Source organism: Elephas maximus, chromosome 19 (assembly GCF_024166365.1).
Source record: "Elephas maximus indicus isolate mEleMax1 chromosome 19, mEleMax1 primary haplotype, whole genome shotgun sequence".
Lineage (NCBI taxonomy): Eukaryota > Metazoa > Chordata > Mammalia > Proboscidea > Elephantidae > Elephas > Elephas maximus.
In genome coordinates this window covers 36,164,269-36,184,027 of record NC_064837.1, presented here as the reverse complement: position 1 = coordinate 36,184,027, position 19,759 = coordinate 36,164,269, and the positions used below count along the sequence as shown (strand labels likewise).

The following is a 19,759-nucleotide window of genomic DNA, read 5'->3' as shown; positions in this document are numbered from 1 at the left end:
AGTCAGAACCTGTTGCATGACTCCAGGGTCCCACCGATCATTGGCTTTTGTCTTTTAACATGCTAAAGACTACCCGTGCCTAGCCGAAGTCCTCCAGCCCCGGGGCGCCACCCTGCCCATCCCTGCCGGATGAAAAAGAGGCAGCTGGGGCCGTGCCGGTCTCTAACAGTGGCAGTTGGATGGCCCAGGCAGAGCAGTCACCTCTCGGCGATTCGTCCCCCGACCCCCTACCCGTCACTCCTAGCGCTCGACTGCCCAGGGCTCTTCCTCACAGCGCTCCGTGCTGGGACTGTGCAGATGGCTCGGCAGCCCCCGGGAAAGGCTGGGGTTCAGAAGGCCACGGAAAGGAAGGGCACAAGGTGCCCAGAAGGGGGTTGGGGAGGGGTGGGGGGCCAGGGGGTACCCGCAGCCCTGTTGGGGAGACGTGAAAGGGAGGGAGACTGGGGCTCCATCTCCGGGTCAAAGAGCCTCTGGTAGGATCACCCTGCCCTTTCACACTCCAACCTTTGCCTGCTTTCTGGATTTTTTTAAAAGACAGAGGGTGGTTCCTGTATTTCCATTCCTTGCCCATAGAACAGCCTGGCTACAAAAGGGGCTGTGATTGGCTGCTACCTCTAGGGGGCCCCAGGTCCTTCCTCCAATCACAGCGGGGCGGCTCCGAAGTTCTACGCCCCTGGAAAGTGGTAGTGGCAGTGGTGGGCTGAACTGTGGCGGCAGAGTCACTGGGCCTCAAGACTCAATCAAGCACCATCTGTCCGGCTGCAGCTGGGCCCTTCAGCTGGAGGCTGGCTTTGCTCTCCGGCTGCTCCCACCGGGACAGATCATCTCCAGCGAGGATGCTGGCATCTGCGGAGGAAAGGGATATAAGTTTTTTTCAAAGGAGCCCAATGGTCTTTCCTGGTCACTGGTTCATGGAGAGATGGTCTTGGGCAAAAGCTACCAAAGACAGTAGCCCTCTGCCTTTTCCGGGGACTTTATGGCAGTCTTGGGACTCTGGCTGGGGTCATCCCACCCATCGAAGCTGCTGAAAATGTTCCACTTGTAGAGTAGCAGGGATTCTGGCAGAGATGAGGTGGGGGAATGGAATTCAGGTGGAAGCTGATGCATGACCAGGGCTTAGGGGTGGGAAATGCCTGGCCCACCCAATGACACAGCAGGAGCTCAGATGGCTTGACCAAGAGGACCTGGGGGGCAGAAAAGCAGATTGGGGCCAGAATTTGGGGGCCCCAAACACCAAACTGAGGGATTCAGAAGACTCTACTCAGGAAGCCCCACTGAAAGAGCAACAGAGAAATGGGACTAAAGTGGTGATTTGGTGATGGGATGAACAAAGGGTGGCAGTGAAGAGACCAGCAGCTCTTCACTAGACGATGAGTGTCTACCAGGATGGTAATGGAGGAATAAGGAGGAGATACGAGATGGGAAATTCAGGAGAGACTGGCTTTCAGGGAGTTAACTCCCAGGGCTGGAAAGATAATCACGAGGTGCAGCTTGGGGTGTGGAGCAGATCTGGGGGTGACTGAGATGGAGATGGAGATGCAGATTTGGGGGCCAACTGTACAGAAGTATTAGTGATGCTGTAAAGAGGGGCATGGTGCCCAAAGAGAGTGGGGAGTGAGAAGACTTGAAGGGGGTCGGGGCAGAACAGTGGAGACAGCTGGTTTTTAGAGGGTGGGAGAAGGCACAGGGAGAAATAACAGCAGAAAGAAAGGAGATCCAGTATACCCTGGTCACAGGAACCAAGGATGGGCAGTTTCAGGGAAGATGATGGCCATCACCAGAAGGATGCCAGGATAGGAGAAGACCCTGGCCCTGCCAGGTGGCCTTCCTGAGTCAATCCACGGGTGGTGGGAGGGCTGCCAGCCTGAAGTGGGTGAAGAGTTCGGTGTTCTAATTTTTTAAGTCAGGTGATAAAGGCAAACATTGAGGATTTGGAATCAAGGACCTTTTTTTTAAGATGAGGAGGAGGAGGATGTAGGCTTGAGGAAGGAGCCAGAAAGGGGGCAGCTGGAACACTCAGAAGAAAAAGAAATGATGAACCAGGTCCCAATAGAGGGGTGGCTTTAGACAGGACACATCTTCCCTAGGGACCTGTGGCAGCAACATTGAGTGGGAGTGGAAGCATTTCCCCTGGCATTCCGGGGCAGTGGGAAGTGGGGTGCAGCTCCGTGGGCAAGCAAGGCCTGAGGAGAATGAAGAGGTCTGGAAGCGCCCGGTGAGGGCTGTAGTGAGGGAGTAGACTAGAAGTGACATGAGGGCAAGAGGCACTTGTATGTACTTGTTCCCTTTGTGCCCTAGTTTATCTCACCTCCACTGCAAATCTCCTGGGGGCAGCAGCAGGCATTTCTCTATAGTCTGAAACACAGCCATCCCTGCTACACCATCAGCTCCAGAAAGTCTCATGGATTCTGACTCCTGGGGTGGGGACAGTGCTGGAGAAGGGCAGACAGGAAGCTTCCTGACTGCGGTAGGGGGAGGGCTGGAAGAGTCCTAGGGGAGGCCTTGGCATTCCCCATTTCTCTCCCAGAGGGATGCACAGGGAGGGGATGAAAAGCAGCCTGCCTGGGACCTGGGGCTCCAGCCAGATACAGCCCCTGGGGAGGGGCCGTGTCCTCATCCGGCTGTGGCCGGTTCCAGGCCATCCAACCCAAGCTGGGAACCAGAGAGGTGTGTGTGTGTGCGTGCATGTGAGCGTGCATGTATGTGTGCGTACATGACTGCGTTGAGGCCACCTCAGGTTTTCTTAAATCATCCTCTTGGTGCTATGTGTCCTGGACTGCCTTCTCAACTGGGCTGTAAACTATTCAAGGTCAAGAACACTGCTCCAGAATGCATCTGGCATAAGCAGGTGTGTGATTATCTTTTGTCAAAAGAATACATTAAAAAAGAAGAAATGCAAGGACTAATTCCCATGCAGAAGCCCATGTCCCCTGTGACCACAACTTCAAGGAGAGACCCAGGACCTGCGCTGCCCAGCTGCCTGAGCCCCAACTCCTGGACCCCTGGGAAGACACCTGAGTGTGGGTGGGGCAGTCCCTGGGCAGCAGGGTGTCAGAGCTCACCTCTTACTGTCCTTCTCTTAGGGCTTCCTCCACCTTGGGCACCTCCTGCTGCCTTCCCCGGAAGTCTTCATCTGAAAAACGGAGGGAAGCTGCCTCAACCTCTGCCCTGCAGGGCCTGGCTCAGGCATGTCCCCCAGACCAAGCAGGAGTGCTGGCCCAACTTCCTACCCCCTTGGCTTCAGAGGGCACAGACTGACCACCACATTGGCAATGGTAGGTCTGCTGGGAGAGGCAGCAGGGCACAGTGGGGGTGAGGACACCTGGTGCTGGCCTGGCTCCATCATGGAGCTCTGAGACTGTGGAAAGTTTCTTCTATCTCTTTGGGCCTCTGTTTGCTCACTGTAATATGAGATGGTAAAGTTGGCCTATCCAGATGATCCCCAAGTCCCTTCTAGACCATTTCTGGATGTCTCCTGTCCACCAAAGGGTTCCTCTGCTCTATGGGGTGAGTATCAGGGTTCAGCTGTAGGCCTGGCAGGGTTTAAGGAGGGGTCCTCTGGCCTTTGGGGAGGGATTAGGTCAAAGTTAAAAAGCCTCTGGATCCAGAGCCAAAATCCGCCCAGTGCTTGGTTTTCAAGTTGGGGCCCCGTCCACATGACTAGGCCTGTCTGCCCCCTTGGGACCCAAAACATACTACCCAGAAACAATACCTGGCACTTCGTCTACAGATGGCCATCTATGTGGAGATGCCCTGGGGCCCCCTATCAGGGGTTGGAGGAAGGAAGGGAGACAGTATAGACCAGGTGGGGAGGATCCATTTCTCTGGGTCACCTGCTCACGAACCCTTGATGTGTCCCCCAGGTTGAGTGCTCCCTCCTCTCCATTGGTGGATTCACTCATGGGCCACCCAGAACCTCCTCTCAAAGGGCCACCACCCATAGGCAGGTTGGAGTTCAAATCCCCCCTCCCCCTGCCCCTGGCCTCACCACAAGCGTGACCCTCCATGTCATCCAGGAGATTGGCTGTGGATGCTGCAGCCCCCAGCCTGCCAGACCATTCAGGAAAACTGATGGGATGGGTGGGTCCTGCCATAGTCCTCACAGTCCCACCTGCCACCCACCCCTACCCCACCTGCTCCAAGCTCAGGAGGCTTCCACCACAGCAGCCTCTCCGCTCCCCACCCCAGGCTCCACAGAGCCTGGACTTTAGACAGCGTTCACTGGGGTCAGCTGAACAGCCCCTGACCGCTCTCACCCCCATCCTATTTTGGGATGGGGAAGACACTTTCTCCCTTCTCCCCTTTGACTGTTAAGCTTCTAATGTCCTGGGCCCTGTTTGGAAAGCATGGATGGGAGTTTGGATAGCAATGTGGAAAACCTTATTTCTACTCAAAGAACTGAAAGTGAGAAGGCGGGTCCAGTGTGCCTCAAGAGAGGAGGTGGGAGGACGTGTATCACTTCAACTAGAGAAATTAGGGGAAGGGTGTGATTTCAATGAAAAAAACGATTTTTCTCTCAAAGACACAAACTACCCAGGACAATTGAAAAAAAAAAGGAAAAGCTGTGGGACAACTTCAGAACCTACGGAAGGAGTACAGAAAGGGGTGTCGGTACCCTTAGCGTCCACCACCCCCACCAGCCCCAGGCTGGAAAGGATATGAATGATGCTTCAACAAGTGTTTCCTCTTCGACTTCCTCATCTTGGTCTTCTCCGAGAAGGCCCGGGCGAGTTCAAACAGCTTCCTCCGGGTGGCTGAGGGCAGACAGACCCATGAGCTGTTTTCTCAGTGTCCAGAGCATCAGGTGGGGACACCCCAGGTCTAAGGGAGGATGGAACAGGATGGGGCTACCCAGGTGGGTGCAGGTAAGACAGGCCAGTGTGGGAGCCAGCAAGGAGGAGAGGCAGGAATGGAGGACGCTGGGCTACAGGCACAAGGCTGCCATCCAGTCTCCACCGACAGGGGCAGTAGAGGCCACCTGGAGCTGGTCCCAGGACTGAGGCAGCCCAAGATCCAGGCATTCTTTCCCAAACGAAGACAGACAGCGACGCATCTTGGCTTTCTCTTCCGTCGCCACCTCCCCCACCCCTCCCCATACCACCTTCAGAGTAGGTTCTGAGATTTCCTTGACTAACCGGAATCGCCTTGAAATGGAGCCTAGAGGAACTACAGTTTCATTCACACATGGTTGTGTGTTGGTGTGTGTGGGGGCAGGGGAGGCTGGAAACTAAGGGTCGGGTATGTGCAAGGCTAGAAGGACTTTATCGGGGGAGGTCACCAACCCCACAGGCCACCTGCCTCAGCAGAAAGTGGGCTTAGCAAGAGCCTCCTCACAGTCAGACCCGGCCTAACCTCCTCAAGCCACAGAAGACGTGAACATTCAAAGGTGGGGTGGAGTGTGCGGCACACTATTTTTCTGCAGACAGCTGGCTCGGAAGGATTTAAAACTTAATTTGTATCCAGACTCAGCTGTAGAGGGAAGGGAGGTAGGAACCTGAGGGAGCCGGCCTGTGACTAACATGTCACCTCAGATCACCAAGAGTCAGCTGCATTTAAAATTCTGGGTGGCTCCCTCCCTCCCAAGGCCACAGGCCTGGTCTTAGAAGAGCTGGGGAAGGGGACATGAGACTGGACTCACATTTTCCCATGTGTTTCAACTTGTCCCTGAATAAGGCATCTTCAGACACAGCAGGGTTGGCTTCACTGGTTCCTGGAAGGGGAGACACTGCTGAGATCAGGGGAGCTTGGGTCTCTGAGGGCAGGCTGGAGAGGGAGAGCACTGCCAAGCAGGGGAGGGGACCCAGGGCCATCCCCCAAGGGGACTAAATCAGACCTTTCCTTCCATTTGAGGAAGGAAGCAAAGAAAGGCTTCTTCGCCTAACCAGAAGGGCACTTAGAGCAAGAAGGGAACTCGGGGTAGGGGTGGGGAGCTCTAGGAGCACTTATTTCCCCTTCGGAGCCTGATGTAGTTGTCTGTGAAAACAGGGCAGTCCTGTGGTCTGCTGTGTGCTTGCTGAGAGTGGCCGCTTCTCTGCCCATCTCCACTCCAGTGACATCACGAAGGTAGCTTGAAATCACTCGTGGGGGGTGTATTTACACAAGAAAATCACCAAACCCCATAAACCAGGGCTTCCCCACACCCAGAGCCAGCAGTTACACTATCACCAGCACACCCCGGCCTATGCGTGCTGCATGGTTGTGAGGGTCGAATAAGGCAATGGGAGTGCCTGGCACAGAGCAGTTCCCCAGTGCGGACTTCCTTCTCCTTCCTTCCAGGGTCAGTCTCTCCCTCCCAGACAGAGTTCCTGACTCCTCAGACAAGGAGTAGGAAGGAGAATGGGACTAGTCAAAAGTCACAACCCAGCCACCGCCCCGAATCTCCTCACTCACTCAGCGCCCACTTGGGTGCTCTCACTGCCCCACGGAAGCCCCTGCTCTCCCTCCTGCAATTCGGCTCATCCTGAGTCATCTTGCCTGCTAAGTCCCCTTTGAGTCGTTTTGATCCATTTCAGCTAATGCGGGTATCAAGGACAAGAGGCTCTTGTTAAAACTCCCAGATGCCTGTCCGGGGTGGGGGTGGGGGCTAAGCTCCTGCCTGTTGCTTAGGAAATCAGTTCCTCGGGATTTTCTCTCAATGAGCTGGGATCAGCTGAGCTCCCCATCCTTCTGCTCCCCCACCTGCCCCCATCCCACTGCAGGATGAAAAGTCCCTTCCAGGCAAAAGCTGGTAAGCCTTTCCCTGAAGCAGGCAGCTGGGGAGTGGGGGAACTGACCAGGGGTCACAATGCACACATACAGCTGCAGAGTCTGGGTGTCCAGTGTGGGGCTGGGCCTCCTGGGCCTCTCTGTCCCATGTCCTCAGCTCCAACTCAATCCTCTAGTACACTGCATCCCAACAGCACCGTGGCCACCCCCGAATCTCACCCAGTTGGTTAGGGCTCCTGCCTCTCACCACTGTATACCCAAAACTCACAATTCTCTCCCTTCAATACCTAGGGCGGGGCACATGGAGAGACTCCCAGTGACTGGATGAATGAATGAACAATCCCTTTCCAAATTAATCCTGCCCTTCCTCTTCATGCATTAACTATAATTAACAAGTGTTTCCTCAGCTTTGCTGGTTTGCTGTACCTGCTTCTTGGATGTGTGCCTCCTGCAGTGCCCAAAAGACCAGAAGCTCCCCCAGGGTGGAGACCACACCTTTCAGTCTCTCTGTACTCTGTGCCCCTGCCCCCTCCATGGGACATTACGTGGAGCACTGGTATCTCTAAGGAGTTCAGCCAACCTGTGCTAGCTGATGGCATCTGTGGGCTCATAAAGCCCAGCAGTGCTGAGGAAGCTTAAACTCAGGGCTGCTGAGGAGGGGCCATCTGCCTTACTCCAGGGTAAGTGTAGAGGTGGGACAGAGCCCTCCCCTCCAGCCCTCACCCACAGTCTATTTTAGGGTAGAAAAGGGTTCCCCCCAGTCCTCACCCGACCCCAAGCTCCAAATGTGCAAAGGGTAGGTGTGCCTCAAGCCCCTAGGCCCTTCTGGATGTCTGTGTGAAGCCTCTCCCAAGAAGGCAAGGTTACCTGGGGCAGGGGAAGGAGAGCCAAAGTCGTTCCCGACAACCACGCTGCTGGATTTGGATTTCTGGGACTCATATTTCAATCGATCTGGAAAAGGACCATATACCAGTCAGACAAGTTAGCTCCTGGGCTCTCAGGGGTACACTGGGCTGAGAATCAGGAGGTGGCTGGAGACCAAATCCCCAGAATCACAAACAAGTGCACCCCCAAAACATGCACGCATACACCCCCATCTGATTCTCAAAGAACCAGAGGTAACACAGGAACTATTGCCCTGACAAACTTCTGGAAGGTTAGAATGTCAGAATTAGAAGGACTCTGAGAGATCCATCATTTAAAAGGAAAGGCCCTTGCTGCAGAGCCGGGACCAGCCCTGGACCTCCTCCCTTTTGCCCAGCATTCTCCCTGCACACCTTGTTCCTCCCTAATGACACACACAGTTATGGTGACATACACACTCTCACACTGACCCTCACAGCTCCAGACAGACCTCCCAGAGCCCTCTCCCTGTACCCCACCTCCAAGCACACACCCATCCTGAAAGGCAGCCAGGCTGGGGAGTAGAGTCTCTGGCCCAAAGACAACCAAATACCTAAAAACTCAAGAGCCCCTGCTCTACTCGGGGAGCCTATTCCCTCTGGCACCCGTGGCCCCAGTGACTCTGTCCCCGGAGCTCCAGATACATCATGTCTGCCCTGGTGGCTGGCGCTCTGCAAGGAAAAGCAGTGCTCTCTTAACCCAGGGCCAAGGCCAGTGCCTGGCACAGAACAAATGTGCAGAAGGGAAGGAGAAGGCAAAGGAGGTGCAGCCCTCTTCTCCTGAGTCCCTGGGGAGGAAGAAGCAGTGGCTGGTGAACCATGCCCCCCTTAGCAGAATTCCAGGGCTCCCACAAGGATGACTTGGTGCAGGGTATGTCTTGTCAGGACAGAGTGGCTGGCACCCTTGGCCTCTCCTGAGCCCTCAGGCTAAAACCAACATCAACACCCTCCCGCAGCCCTGAAGAAGCGGCTACAGCGTCATAGAGGATGCACCACCTCTCTCCAGGGCGAGAAGGAAGTCACGGTTGCGCTGCAGCTCCTTCATGAACTCCTCGTTCTGTAGGAAGAGTGCGATCCTCTCGTCCTCCAGGTACTGCTTCCAGCGGCTGTCCTGGTCTCGGGTCCCCACTCCAGCCCCTGCGAGGGGAGGGCCTCCCTCGCCGCTCATGGGCTTGGGGCCCCCGGGGTTACCCTAAGGAAGAAAGCAGGCTTGGGCACAAGTTGCACAAACATTTATGCACATCAGGGTGTACACAAGTCCCTTCCCAGGATCCCGCCACCCTCGCCCTGGGGCCTGCATCTCCTACTGGGACCTAGTCATCAACCAAAACCCAATATAAAGGGTCAGAGTCTCTACTGAGGAAGCAGCCAGGGCTTACAAACCATTTTCCTCCTCACCTTGGACCACTGCATCCCTTCATCTACACTCTGACTAGTTCTGAAAAGTTATTTGCAAACTGCTCAATAGCCTACAGGTGGATTCCTTGCACCAGCTGCCTCTTGGTGAAACACACCCTCCCCCCCGCCGGGGCACCTTAAGACATGCCAACATCTGGGGAGAAGCTGCCTATGCCTTTCCGGGGGGAGGGAAAGGAGGTGCCCTTCTGCCAGTGGCTACCCTATGCCTCTCCCGTTCTAGCCTGGGGTGGTGGCTGCAACTAGAGACCCCTCAGAGCTGTCACCTTCTCTAGGTGGAACAAGAAACCAGCCCCAGCCAGGAAGTGAGGTTTTCAGTTCACTGTTCTTTCCCTACAAACACAGGGCAACAGATATAGCTCAGCCTGGGCTTCAAAATCAGGAAGTGCAACTGGCTGGCACAAACTGCATTGGCCTCAGATGGGAAAACAGAGATGAGGGACTGGCAGGTGGGTGGGGAAGGTGGGGAACAGTCCCCATTACCTGTATGCTGTCCAGCTGCTGGGGCAGGATGCGGAGAAAGTCATCAGGTAGGTTGCCCAGCAGTGGTGGGTTCCAGTTCCGATAGCGCCTCTGGCTTGAAGGGGGGCTGGGGCTCACATCAATCCTGGGGGGTGGGGGGCAGTGACGAAGAAGGAGCAGTCAGGCCGCAACACAGGTCTCCCAGCCCATCACCAGCCCATCATGCCAGGTCCTAAGGCAGATGGCATCCCGCTCCGTTTGAGCTGCTGCTCAGAAACTTTCCCCGCCCCTACTGCCTCCAGGGCAAAGGCCTAGCACTTCCTCTCACTGTGGGAAACTCTTCCTAAACAGGCCTCTGACAACTCCCAGGCTCAGCTCTTCTATTCTGGCTTGGACTCACTGCTCTCCCATCTCTCAGCCCAGGTCTCTAGGTCTAGAGAACTCCATTCGTGAGCCAATGCGGAGGTTGTGGATTTTGAGTTAGATGTTTATGAACATCTTCTAAGGACAGCAAGGAGCATATCCTCTGTTCATGTCCCTAGCATCTAGCTCGTGGCTGCTGAGTGACAGGTGTGGGCCAAATGAATGGATGCATAAACCACCAAGAGCCCAGCCTGCCAGCATGTTGGTTTGCTGGAGCTGCAGAGGGGGAGGTGTGGGAGATAGGGACCCTTGGATCTTCCAGAGGTTACTGGCACCAAGGAAGTCCACTGGGAGAGTAGAGCAGCTCTGGGTTTCAGTTCTAGTTCAGCCACAGCCAGCAGAGTGGTCTTGGGTGAGAGACCCTTCTCCCCTCTGGGCCTGCTTCCCTCATCTAGAAATTGTCATCTCCCTCCCAAGGTCCTCGGGAGCCCCTCACGAGACTGAACTTGGTTCTTAAAAGTCATAGGGAGACATGACAGCGGAAAGGGTTCTCGTTCCGATTTCTTTGACAAGGGGCACTGAGGTGCTGCTCTTCATTGGCAAGGTGACCTGCAGTAGGCCGCCTCTGCGGAGGTCACAGCGCAGCCCCGGGAGGAGAGGAACTGGCTGGGTGGCATACACCCTCCCTGACCCCCAGGTCTCCGCCCTGCCCTCCAGGGCAGCCTGGCCGGCCAAGGGCTCCCCACAGGGCCTGGGCAGCCTGCAGCGTGGCAACCGCAGGACACGTGTTCTGCTGAATCAGGGAAATGACACACAGAGGCAGCCGAGGCCCTCGGCGGTGGGGCCGCTCCCGCTCTGGGCCTGGCTTTGATTTGGTCTCCAGCTCCAGGAATCCCGCCCGCCCCCTCACTGGAGGGGAGCTTTTCCGGGCTGCCGCTGACTGTGGAAATAACTTCCTTTCCTTTTCTATTTTAGGCTGGTGGCCCGGGCGGGGGCGAGGGGGAGGGGCGGGCGGCAGCAGACGGGATAACAAGCTGCTAAGTGCTCGGTAGGAGATCGGCTCTGCGCAGGCTGGAGCCAGGGGAACCCCAGTACCGCAGGCCTCCTCCGCCCTCGCCCTGCAGACGGGAGCGGCAGAGCTCCCACTCCAACCTGATTTCCCACTCCTAGGCCAGATGTCTTTCTGTAGCACCATGCCACCTTCTGTCACTGTTGGAGGGCTCGTTTTTTTCCCCCAGGACCCCAGAGGCGGGGGAGATGACGCCCCATCTCTCAAAGACCCGCAGGCCACCTCTGGCTACAGCAAGGAGAAATCCTCTCCAGCGTCACCATTCTTCCTTGGGCCTAGTGTCTTCAGCGGGGACATGGGTGCTCACCTCCAATCAACCACACTGGGAAGGCAGCCAGGGAGAGACTATGGAGTTGCATTTGGCCGCCTCTAGCCACTCTGTCTGGAGCCCTGGTGGGGCAGTGGTTAAGAATTTGGCTGCTAACCAAAAGGTCGGCAGTTCAAATCCACCAACAGCTCCTTAGAAACCCTGTACGGCAGTTCTACTCTGTCCTATGGGGTCACTGTAAGTCGGAATCGACTGGTTGGCAATGGGTTTGGTTTTTTTGGTCACTTTGTCCCTGGTAGCGGAGTGGTTAAGTACTTGCTGCTAACCAAACGGTCAGCAGTTCGAACCCACTAGTCGCTCCATGGGAGAAAGATGTGGCAGTCTGCTTCTGTAAAGCTTTACAGCCTTAGAAACCCTACACAGGGTTGCTGAGTCAGAATCCACTCTATGGCAATGGGCTTGGAGCCACTTTGTCTACCAAGAGAACAGCATGGGAACAGGAGGCTTCCCGGGTCCTCAGCCCAAGTCCCCTGGTGGCTTGGCTGTGATCCTGGAGGAAGACAGGCCCAGGAGCCCTTCTTGGCCCCTTGGCAGCAGCAGAGATGAGGTCAGTCTGCAGCTGTGCAAGCGAGCCGGGGGGCCCTGAGCACAGGCAGCTCTGGCAACTCCATTGTGGTCGGAAAGGAATGTCAGAAATGAGCTGAGAGGCAAATAAAAAACTTCCAAGGCTGTAATTTCGACGGAAAAACAGCAGGCGGCCTGGAAGGAGGGGTCTCTTTGGGTTTCATTCAGGCCAACAGAAGGAAGGACAGGTTGGGGGAGGGGAAGGAGGGATACTGGGCAGGGAGGATCTCCTGGCTCTGAGTTGCTGCCCCTGGACCTTGAAACTACAACTTGGACCCCCATTTTACCTCCCTCCCCCCCAAGTTTACCCACAGAACTTCAGACCTGAGAAAGGTTTCAGAGGCAGACCTTGCAGGCAGGGCTTTTGGTAAAAAGTAGACGTTGAGGCCAAGGTGGGGCCAGGCCCTGACCTGGGGCACACAGGCAAAGTGTGCAAAGCTCTGGGCACTCCTGGCATGCTCACCTGGGATTGTTCCCAGTGCCTAGCAGGACACTGCCCAAGCTTCCCAACTCTGCCCTTCTGCAGTCACATAAGCACCTCAGTGACTGGGGGTGGCAGAAGGGGGCCAGGCTATTCCTACCACTGCCCCCAACCCTATACCACCCCACTCAGCAGCCAGAGGGAGTTTCCTAAAATATTAACCTGATCACCTCACTCTCCAGTTTAAATACCTTCGGTGGCTCCCCACTGCCCCCAGGATAAAGCTGAAGCTCCTCCAAGGGCCCACAAGCCTCCTCTCCCTTCCCCTCCCCATGAGCAGCCTCCCCCCAGCCATTCCACCCTTCCTGGAGTTCCCCAATGACTCCTTCTTTCTGGCCTCCAGGCCTTTGCACATGCTGTTCCCTTTTCCTGGAATGTCCTCCTGTTCTCTGCTTCACCAGACTAACCTTGGTATGTTCTTCAGGTCACGGCTGGGACATCAGGACCTGTAGGCAGCCTTTCCTAACCCCCACCCCCATGTCTGTGTGCCGCCCCCTTCCCCCGCCCCCCAGACTCTGATCTCCTTGGGGAACAAGGCAGTGCTGTATTCATCTTTGCATCACACACTTATTCAGCAACTGCATATTGCAGGTAACTCAATACATGATGGAAATAAATGTTGTGCATGGAGGGACTGAATGAGGCTGGGGGAGATTGTCTAGGGGGAGATCTGGGCCTTGCTGGACCATCCTGGGGCAGAGGGACACGTGCACAAGGGCTTGCCCTGCCTCTTCTAGACACTGGCCTCCAGGGAAAGCCTCACTCTTGGTCTCAATGTTCAATGTTAGAGATGAACTCAGAGTCCAGCCAGTCCAGCGAGGGGGCAAGAAGGAGCAGTAAGCACTGACTGCGGGTCTGGTCCACAATGGCACTGTGCTAAGTCCTCCACACAAGACATCTCATTCAATATTTACCACAATGCTATTACTCCTGTTCCACAGGAGTTAAGAAGGTTAAGTAATGAGCCAAAGGCCACCAGCAGAGGCCCCTGGAGAATCAGAAGTTAGGCAGTTAAGGGAGGTGGAGAGGGCAGCCCCTGTCTGACTTCAGAACTCATGTTCCCTTCCCTGCATCTACCCCCAGCCCAGCAAAGCCATTTCTAGGGTCAGGCCCCTGAGGCTCAGGCAAGGGCAGGAACTTGTCTGAAGTCCACAGGGTCTGAATGGGGCCTTCTGAACCTAAGTCTGGTGCTAAGGTCTGCCTGTCTCCTACCGCTCGGGCTCCCCTCACTGGGTTGCACTGCCCCGGGGCCCCCAGCCCTACCCTATTCACAGCAGGCCGAGTACCAAGCCAGAGTAGGGAAGGGAGGACGTGACCAGGGCATCCACACCAGGTTTACCCTGGGATTCTCTCTTATGGCCTCAGTTTGCCCTTCTGAAAAACAGATAGGATCACTCTGCCTTACAGAAACTGAATCCTTTGCAAAAGTATCTTAGGATGTTAAGAGAAAAGTCAAAGGAAAACCATTTAATCCCAGGCTGCAAGACCTGCCAAAGTCTCACCCAGACCTACCCACTTCCTCCCCGCTCCCACCCTGGTACAGCCTGCCATCTCCTGGTACTGCTTGTGATAAAGGAGGGACCCTGGCTATGTTCAAAGCCTGATGGAAAACACTGCTCCCCCCCCCTGAACTTTCTTAGCACTCGCTCAGTTCCCCAGGCTGCAATCACAGAGAATTTTCTCATTAGGGAGGTGACAGGACACAGCAGCCAAGGGCACTAGCCACAGTAACTGTGTAGGCCTGGGGACGTTATGAAATCTCTCTGAAGCTCAGTTTCCTCATCTGTAAGATAGTGATGATGACAACAGTGCCTACCTCACAGGTTGTTAGATGGTTCCAAGTCGATGGTAAGGTAAAGAACCTTGTCAGTTTCTGGAATTGGAAGGGTGTTGAGTAAATGGTAGCTGTTATTACTACCTATACCTGTATGATAACAAGAGTTCACCACCACCACCGCTCTGGGGCTCCCGAGAGCCCCAGATGGGAGGATTCACTAAGGGAAGTCCCCTGTCCTGTCATCTCTTCTCAATCTTCACCACCCCAGGCCTGAGTCATTCTAAGGAACAGCGGCTCTAGGACCAAGAGGCAATCCCTGGGCTCCACCATAAACACGGAGTCCAGAAAAACAAGCCACCTCAGAGACCCCTGAGACACTGTTGGTAGCCAGTTTCATTTTAATCTTCCAAATTACAGAGTCTCCAGGGACCTACTAGACTTCTCTCCTGCCTCCAGTTATCAAACCATCCCAGAAAAAGAAACTTCTTCCCACTGCTTAAAAATCTCCCACAACATCCCTAACGCGATATGGCCAACAGATTTCTATTCCATTGATTGCTGATGTATGTCTGGGAGTGCTGTATTGAGAAGGATTCTGAGGTCTCACCTTGACTCAGCAGGAAAGAGCTCAGTGATCAATTAATAATATCTGCCATGGGCTTGAGAAGGAAAACGTCAGTATACATTCCATGCTTTTGTCATTCCCGCTCTGACATCTCACTTGACAAAAGTTCCCAGAAAGCAGAGCCTGAGCCTTATTTAACTGTCACGTATGGTGTTCAGCACAGCACTTAGCCCACAGTAGGAATTTAGTAAATGTTTGCTCTTGTAATCCTTACATTCTGAAAGTTCTCTTTGGTGTCTAGCTGAAATGTCTCTTGCTTCGGTAGAGGCCTGTTTTTGGTGGAATAGCATACTGTGGGGTCCAGCCAAGTTCCCAGCTGCGTTTGTACTTACGCTGCCCCAGATCCCCTTCCCCACCACCCTGTGCTCTGAGACGAGATGAATTCTCACCTTGGAGGTGGAGTAGGGGGAGCCAGAGGGTAAGACCTGTCGAACATGTGCATATGGTAGGCTGGTGGGGAGTACACTGGCGGGGGCTCTTCATCAGAGCTATCAGGCTCTAAAGTCCTTTCCAAGATCTAAATCAGAAGACAACAAAAAATATTAACAATAGTTCCTTGAATTTAAAGAACGTTCAGATAATACTGAGTATGGGCAAGGGTGTATAGCAAGGGAACTCTTGTGCACGTACTGGTGGCAGTGTAAACTGATACAACCACCATTCTGGGAAACTGTGTGGGCATATTTGCTAAAGCTAAACACATGGCTACCTGTGACCCTCCCTTAACTTCCAACATACTCAGCAGACATGAAAGTACATATCCCCAAAAGAATGTTCAGAGCAGCATTATCCATCTAAGTGAGGTTCAAACAGGCAAAACAAGTAACAAATACACACAACAGAAGTGGGAGCAGTGGGGACCTTTGTGGGGCTGGGTAAGGACGGGAAGAGGTACAAGGGGGACTCCAGGTTCTCATGATGTTGCTTCTTGATCTGGGTGCTGGTAACGTGGCTGCGTTCACTCTGTGAACAATCACTATGCGGCACCCTTCGGATTTGTATACTCTTCTATATGCGTGTTATTTTTTAATAAATAACTTTACTTAGGTTTTTGTTTGTTTTAAAGAAACCGCATTCAAACCCTCTCTCAAAGTACTTCCACATGTATCATCTCACCTTAGCCTCAAACAACCCGGTGAGGCAGGATATGGATCATTATACCCATTTTACAGATAAAGAAACTGAGTGACATGGCAAAAGCCATACCCTGTTTTTAAAATCAGGTCTTCAACTTGATCCATGGTCCCCTGACTCCCCAGCAAGGGTCCCTCCTTCAGGCACACTGCCTGCACACCCAGGTTGGATTTTCAGGGCAGGCAGTCGCAAGGAGGATGCCCAGGAAGTCTGCTCTCCCTCCCGACTCCTCTCTTCATCTGAGAGCCAGGAAGGGGGGTTGGGAGAGGCCAATGGCTGGGCAAAGGCAGGTGTTCTTGCTACCTGGACTGACCTAGATCCTTCCCCAGAGGTCCACAGAGGAGCCTGGGGCAGGAAGCAGCCACTGACCAGGAGATCCTCATACCACATGCCCCAAGCAGCCCCTTGCTCCTCCCCTTTCATCCCCTCCCCACAGCTGCTTCTATTGCCTCCAAAACCAGAGAACATGGCTGGGCCCTCAGAGGGTCCTCAGGATCAAAGGGCTCAGAGGCTACGAAGCAGCCCTAGAGTCACCAGGCCTCACGTTTGGATCCCAAGTGCATCTGCAGAAGTCACTGCTAAAGCTATCTCTGGTTCCACCTCTGCAGACCTGGGCTGGCACAGGCTATGCCAGCACACCTCTGTCCTGAGCCCAGCCCTGCCTAGGCACACAGGGACGCACAGGGCCTCCCTGACGAGAGGATGGATGAGCACACAGAATTGTGGACACCACCCCCCCACACACAAACACGCCCATGCTCTGTGCACACACAGCCAGCCCAGCCTAAGGAGGCCTCCTGCCCTGGAATGCTCTAACGTTCCTTCCTTTGAGGCAGAAAGTATTCAAACAGATGCTTCTGCAGGAAAAGAAGTATGTGGCTGTTTGCAGGCCATTGCTCTGCTTACCCCAAATTTCCACAGGAGGAAAACCAGGCAGAGAGAGACCGCTGGAAGTGCTGTTCCAGTTAAGTGATGTGCCTCTGGTGTCTGGCACAGTGCCAGCACAGGAGAGGGGCTCACAAGAAGTTGCTGCTGTGTCCCCCAGCGCACACTCCCCACTTCCTGGCCCCCTCTGCTCTGAGGGACAGGTTTCAGGCTGTGGCATGGGGGCCAACTCCTGGAGGCTGCCCTCTCCTCTCTCCATGGCTGACCTAGCCTGTTCCCACTGAGGTTGGTCTGAGGGAGATGGGTGAGGAGAGAAGAGCTCAACAGGACTGGTTCCCAGAAGAAAGCTGCTGAAGGGTTTCCTCTGACCTCCACCCCTCCACAGCCACACTAGAAGGCCTTTCCCCTCTTAGCTGCTCCAGCTCGTCTGTGCAGCCTCCTGGGGCTGCAGCAACCAGACGTTCAGCAGAGGCTCCTGGACCAGACTGGGAAACGCCAAGGCAGCAGGCGGTGGGCCAGGCACGCTCTGGAATGAAAGGCTGATCCCGCGTCTCCAGGGAGAGTAACCCCAGCCACATCTCTGGCCTCCCCTGCCCCGCCTCCCCACCCTCACCAACCACAGTGCGGTTGTTCTTCTGGTTCTACAGGTGCTGAAGTTTTTGGTCCTGCGGCCTCCTGGCTTAACTCAGTGTGGGTGATGGATGCCTGCCAGGTGCTCTAGCGGGCAGGGCCTGGGCCATTTATCTGGCAGGAGATATTTCTCCATGTCAAGGATACCCCTCGGGCCAGACCACCATCCATCAGCCCCCAGTGAGGGGACTTTTTCCAGTCAGCAGTTATTGTCACTCCAGCTGCCGCTCACAAATTTTCCAGAGCACTTTCCTCTGGCTCAGGAATTGCCAGCCAATGAGCCTAGGCAGAGCTCCAAAGGTGGGGGGGCTGGGGAACCAGCCAAGGGAGGGGAGGGGTGCAATCCAGAAAGCAAGACTCTTAGAAAAACAGAAGCACACACATGGCAGGCCTTCCTGGGGGATGGTGCCACAGACAAAGGAGGAAACATTATTCTACCTGCCAGACTGTTGGAATAAATGGAGACTGTAGAAAAGGCCAAGGTTGCAAAGACCTGTACCTTTCCAGCTCACACTTAAAGGATATATTTGCAAACACACACACACACACACACACACACTCTCTCTCTCTCTCTCTCAGCCCTACCCCTCTTTTCCAAAGTGGATCTGGGTTTTCCAACACTCCCTCCAGTGGGCTCATCCTGGCAGGTCAAAGGAGAAGTCTCCCAGAGAAAGAGACAGTAGAAAGCTGTGCAAAGACAGCAGCAGCATTTATTCATTCAACAAACATCTCCTGACTTCCTGCTGCTATGTACAGAAGCATCCTTGAGTGCTGCAGGCAACAGAGGGGTAAGCCAGACATCGCTGCCCTCACAGAGCTTCACCTCCACCTGAAGAGAGAAGTCCCAGGCGGCACCCACTAAAGGAGGGAGAGCAGTCAGCCCTGTCAGATGACTGACTGATGGAGAGTGACTACCTCTAGGGCTGTGCTGAGAAGGACTCTGAGTGTCAGTTTTCTCACTGTAAATGAAAATGATAATAATACCACCTCACAAAGTTTTTGGAAATTAGACACCACCAAAAAACCAAACCCATTCCCTTCGAGTCAGTTCCCACTCATAGTGTCCCCTACAGGACAGAGCAGAACTGCCCCCTAGGGTTTCCAAGGAGAGGCTGGTGGATTCGAACTGCTGACCTTTTGGTTAGCAGCCAAGCTCTTTAACCACTGAGTCACCAGGGCTCCAATATATGCAAAGCATTTAGGATAGTGGCCAGCACAGGATGGGACTCAATAAAAAGCAGAGTTAAATCCCACCTGCTGGGTCTTTCCATCTTGCCTATGGTTGCATGTCCAAGCACCCCGAAGGCAGTGACCCTCTCACAGACACTCTGTGTGCCTTGTCATACCTTCTGTACTCAGCACTGCAGGTATTACAGGGATGGGGGAGGGACAGCTACCTCCTCCCCACCCCCGGCAGGTGAACCTTGATGCATTGGTGGCCCCTCTCCCCTAGCCACGTCCCTGGTGAGAGGGGTGCAGGACTGCTTGAGTATCACTGACTCCCACCTCCATCACTCTGCAGTCATAAGGATCGAAGGGGCACATCTGACGCAACATCCCTTTCAGTAGCACCTTAGGGATATAGTCCCACTCATTTTCTCATCAGCTAGGCCAGTGGAACAAGGGGCAGACGGTGGCAAGGTTCAAACCTCCCTGTTTCCTCTCGCTCTAGGATCCTGACAAGATGGACCTGCTGCCACTTCTTCACCATGTCATGCTATGCTCCGCCTCCTAGCCTTCCAGTGAGCTGGCCTGTTTCCTGCGTATCCTCTCCTGCACTCCTCGCTCTTCTTGGGGTCTCCTCTGAGCCATCTCTCCCTCTGGGAAGCCTCCCCTTCTTCTCTGCTGCCTCTCCTTCACCCATCACCGCACTTACCATGCACGGCTGTCCCTGCCTGAGTCTTGCCTCTGTTCCTCACTGGACTGTAAGCTCTGTGAGGGGAGAAACTTGGTCAGACTTAGCTAATGTGCATACCCATAGCCAGGTTCAAAAAGAGCCTTCCTGAAAAACACAGGTTACAGGGTTCCAGACCTGGAAACTGAGATTCAGTATGGGATGGGACCCAAAAAAAACAAAACCAAATCTGTTGCCGTCAAGTCGATTCTGACTTACAGCAACCCTAAATGACAGAATAGAACTGCCCTAGAGGGGTTCCAAGGAGCAGCTGATGGATTCAAACTGCCGAAATTTTAGTTAGCAACCTTAGCTCTTAACCACTACACCACCAGGGTTTCCACAGCACTGTGCCTGGCATATCCCTAAGAAGGTGCTGTGTTTGTTGAATATATGCATTATTTCTGCCAATACAGTATGGCCACTGACTGGCTTGGGTAAAGTTTCCTTAAGAGAAATAAGGTTGCTTGCTAGTTAGAATCCAGGCAGGGGAATAACCCAGGTCCTCCAAGAGGTCTACACGG

At 54.4% G+C, this 19,759-nt stretch overlaps 1 protein-coding gene across 2 annotated transcripts in view; it reads right to left on the bottom strand.

Annotated features, from left to right (window-relative positions):
• Window positions 1-757: 757 nt before the first annotated feature.
• Window positions 758-19,759, bottom strand: part of CUEDC1 (CUE domain containing 1) — a 92,129-nt gene continuing 73,127 nt past the window's right edge. For both annotated transcript variants that reach the window (XM_049859333.1, XM_049859332.1), the window contains 9 exons: window positions 15,082-15,209; window positions 9,507-9,630; window positions 8,604-8,799; window positions 7,573-7,656; window positions 5,639-5,710; window positions 4,661-4,754; window positions 3,989-4,047; window positions 3,063-3,133; window positions 758-846 (listed from right to left, as the gene is read on the bottom strand). In XM_049859333.1, the coding sequence (XP_049715290.1) occupies window positions 3,066-3,133; window positions 3,989-4,047; window positions 4,661-4,754; window positions 5,639-5,710; window positions 7,573-7,656; window positions 8,604-8,799; window positions 9,507-9,630; window positions 15,082-15,209 (825 nt within the window). In that variant the 3' untranslated portion in view covers window positions 758-846; window positions 3,063-3,065. The remainder of the gene's footprint in view (window positions 847-3,062; window positions 3,134-3,988; window positions 4,048-4,660; window positions 4,755-5,638; window positions 5,711-7,572; window positions 7,657-8,603; window positions 8,800-9,506; window positions 9,631-15,081; window positions 15,210-19,759) is intronic.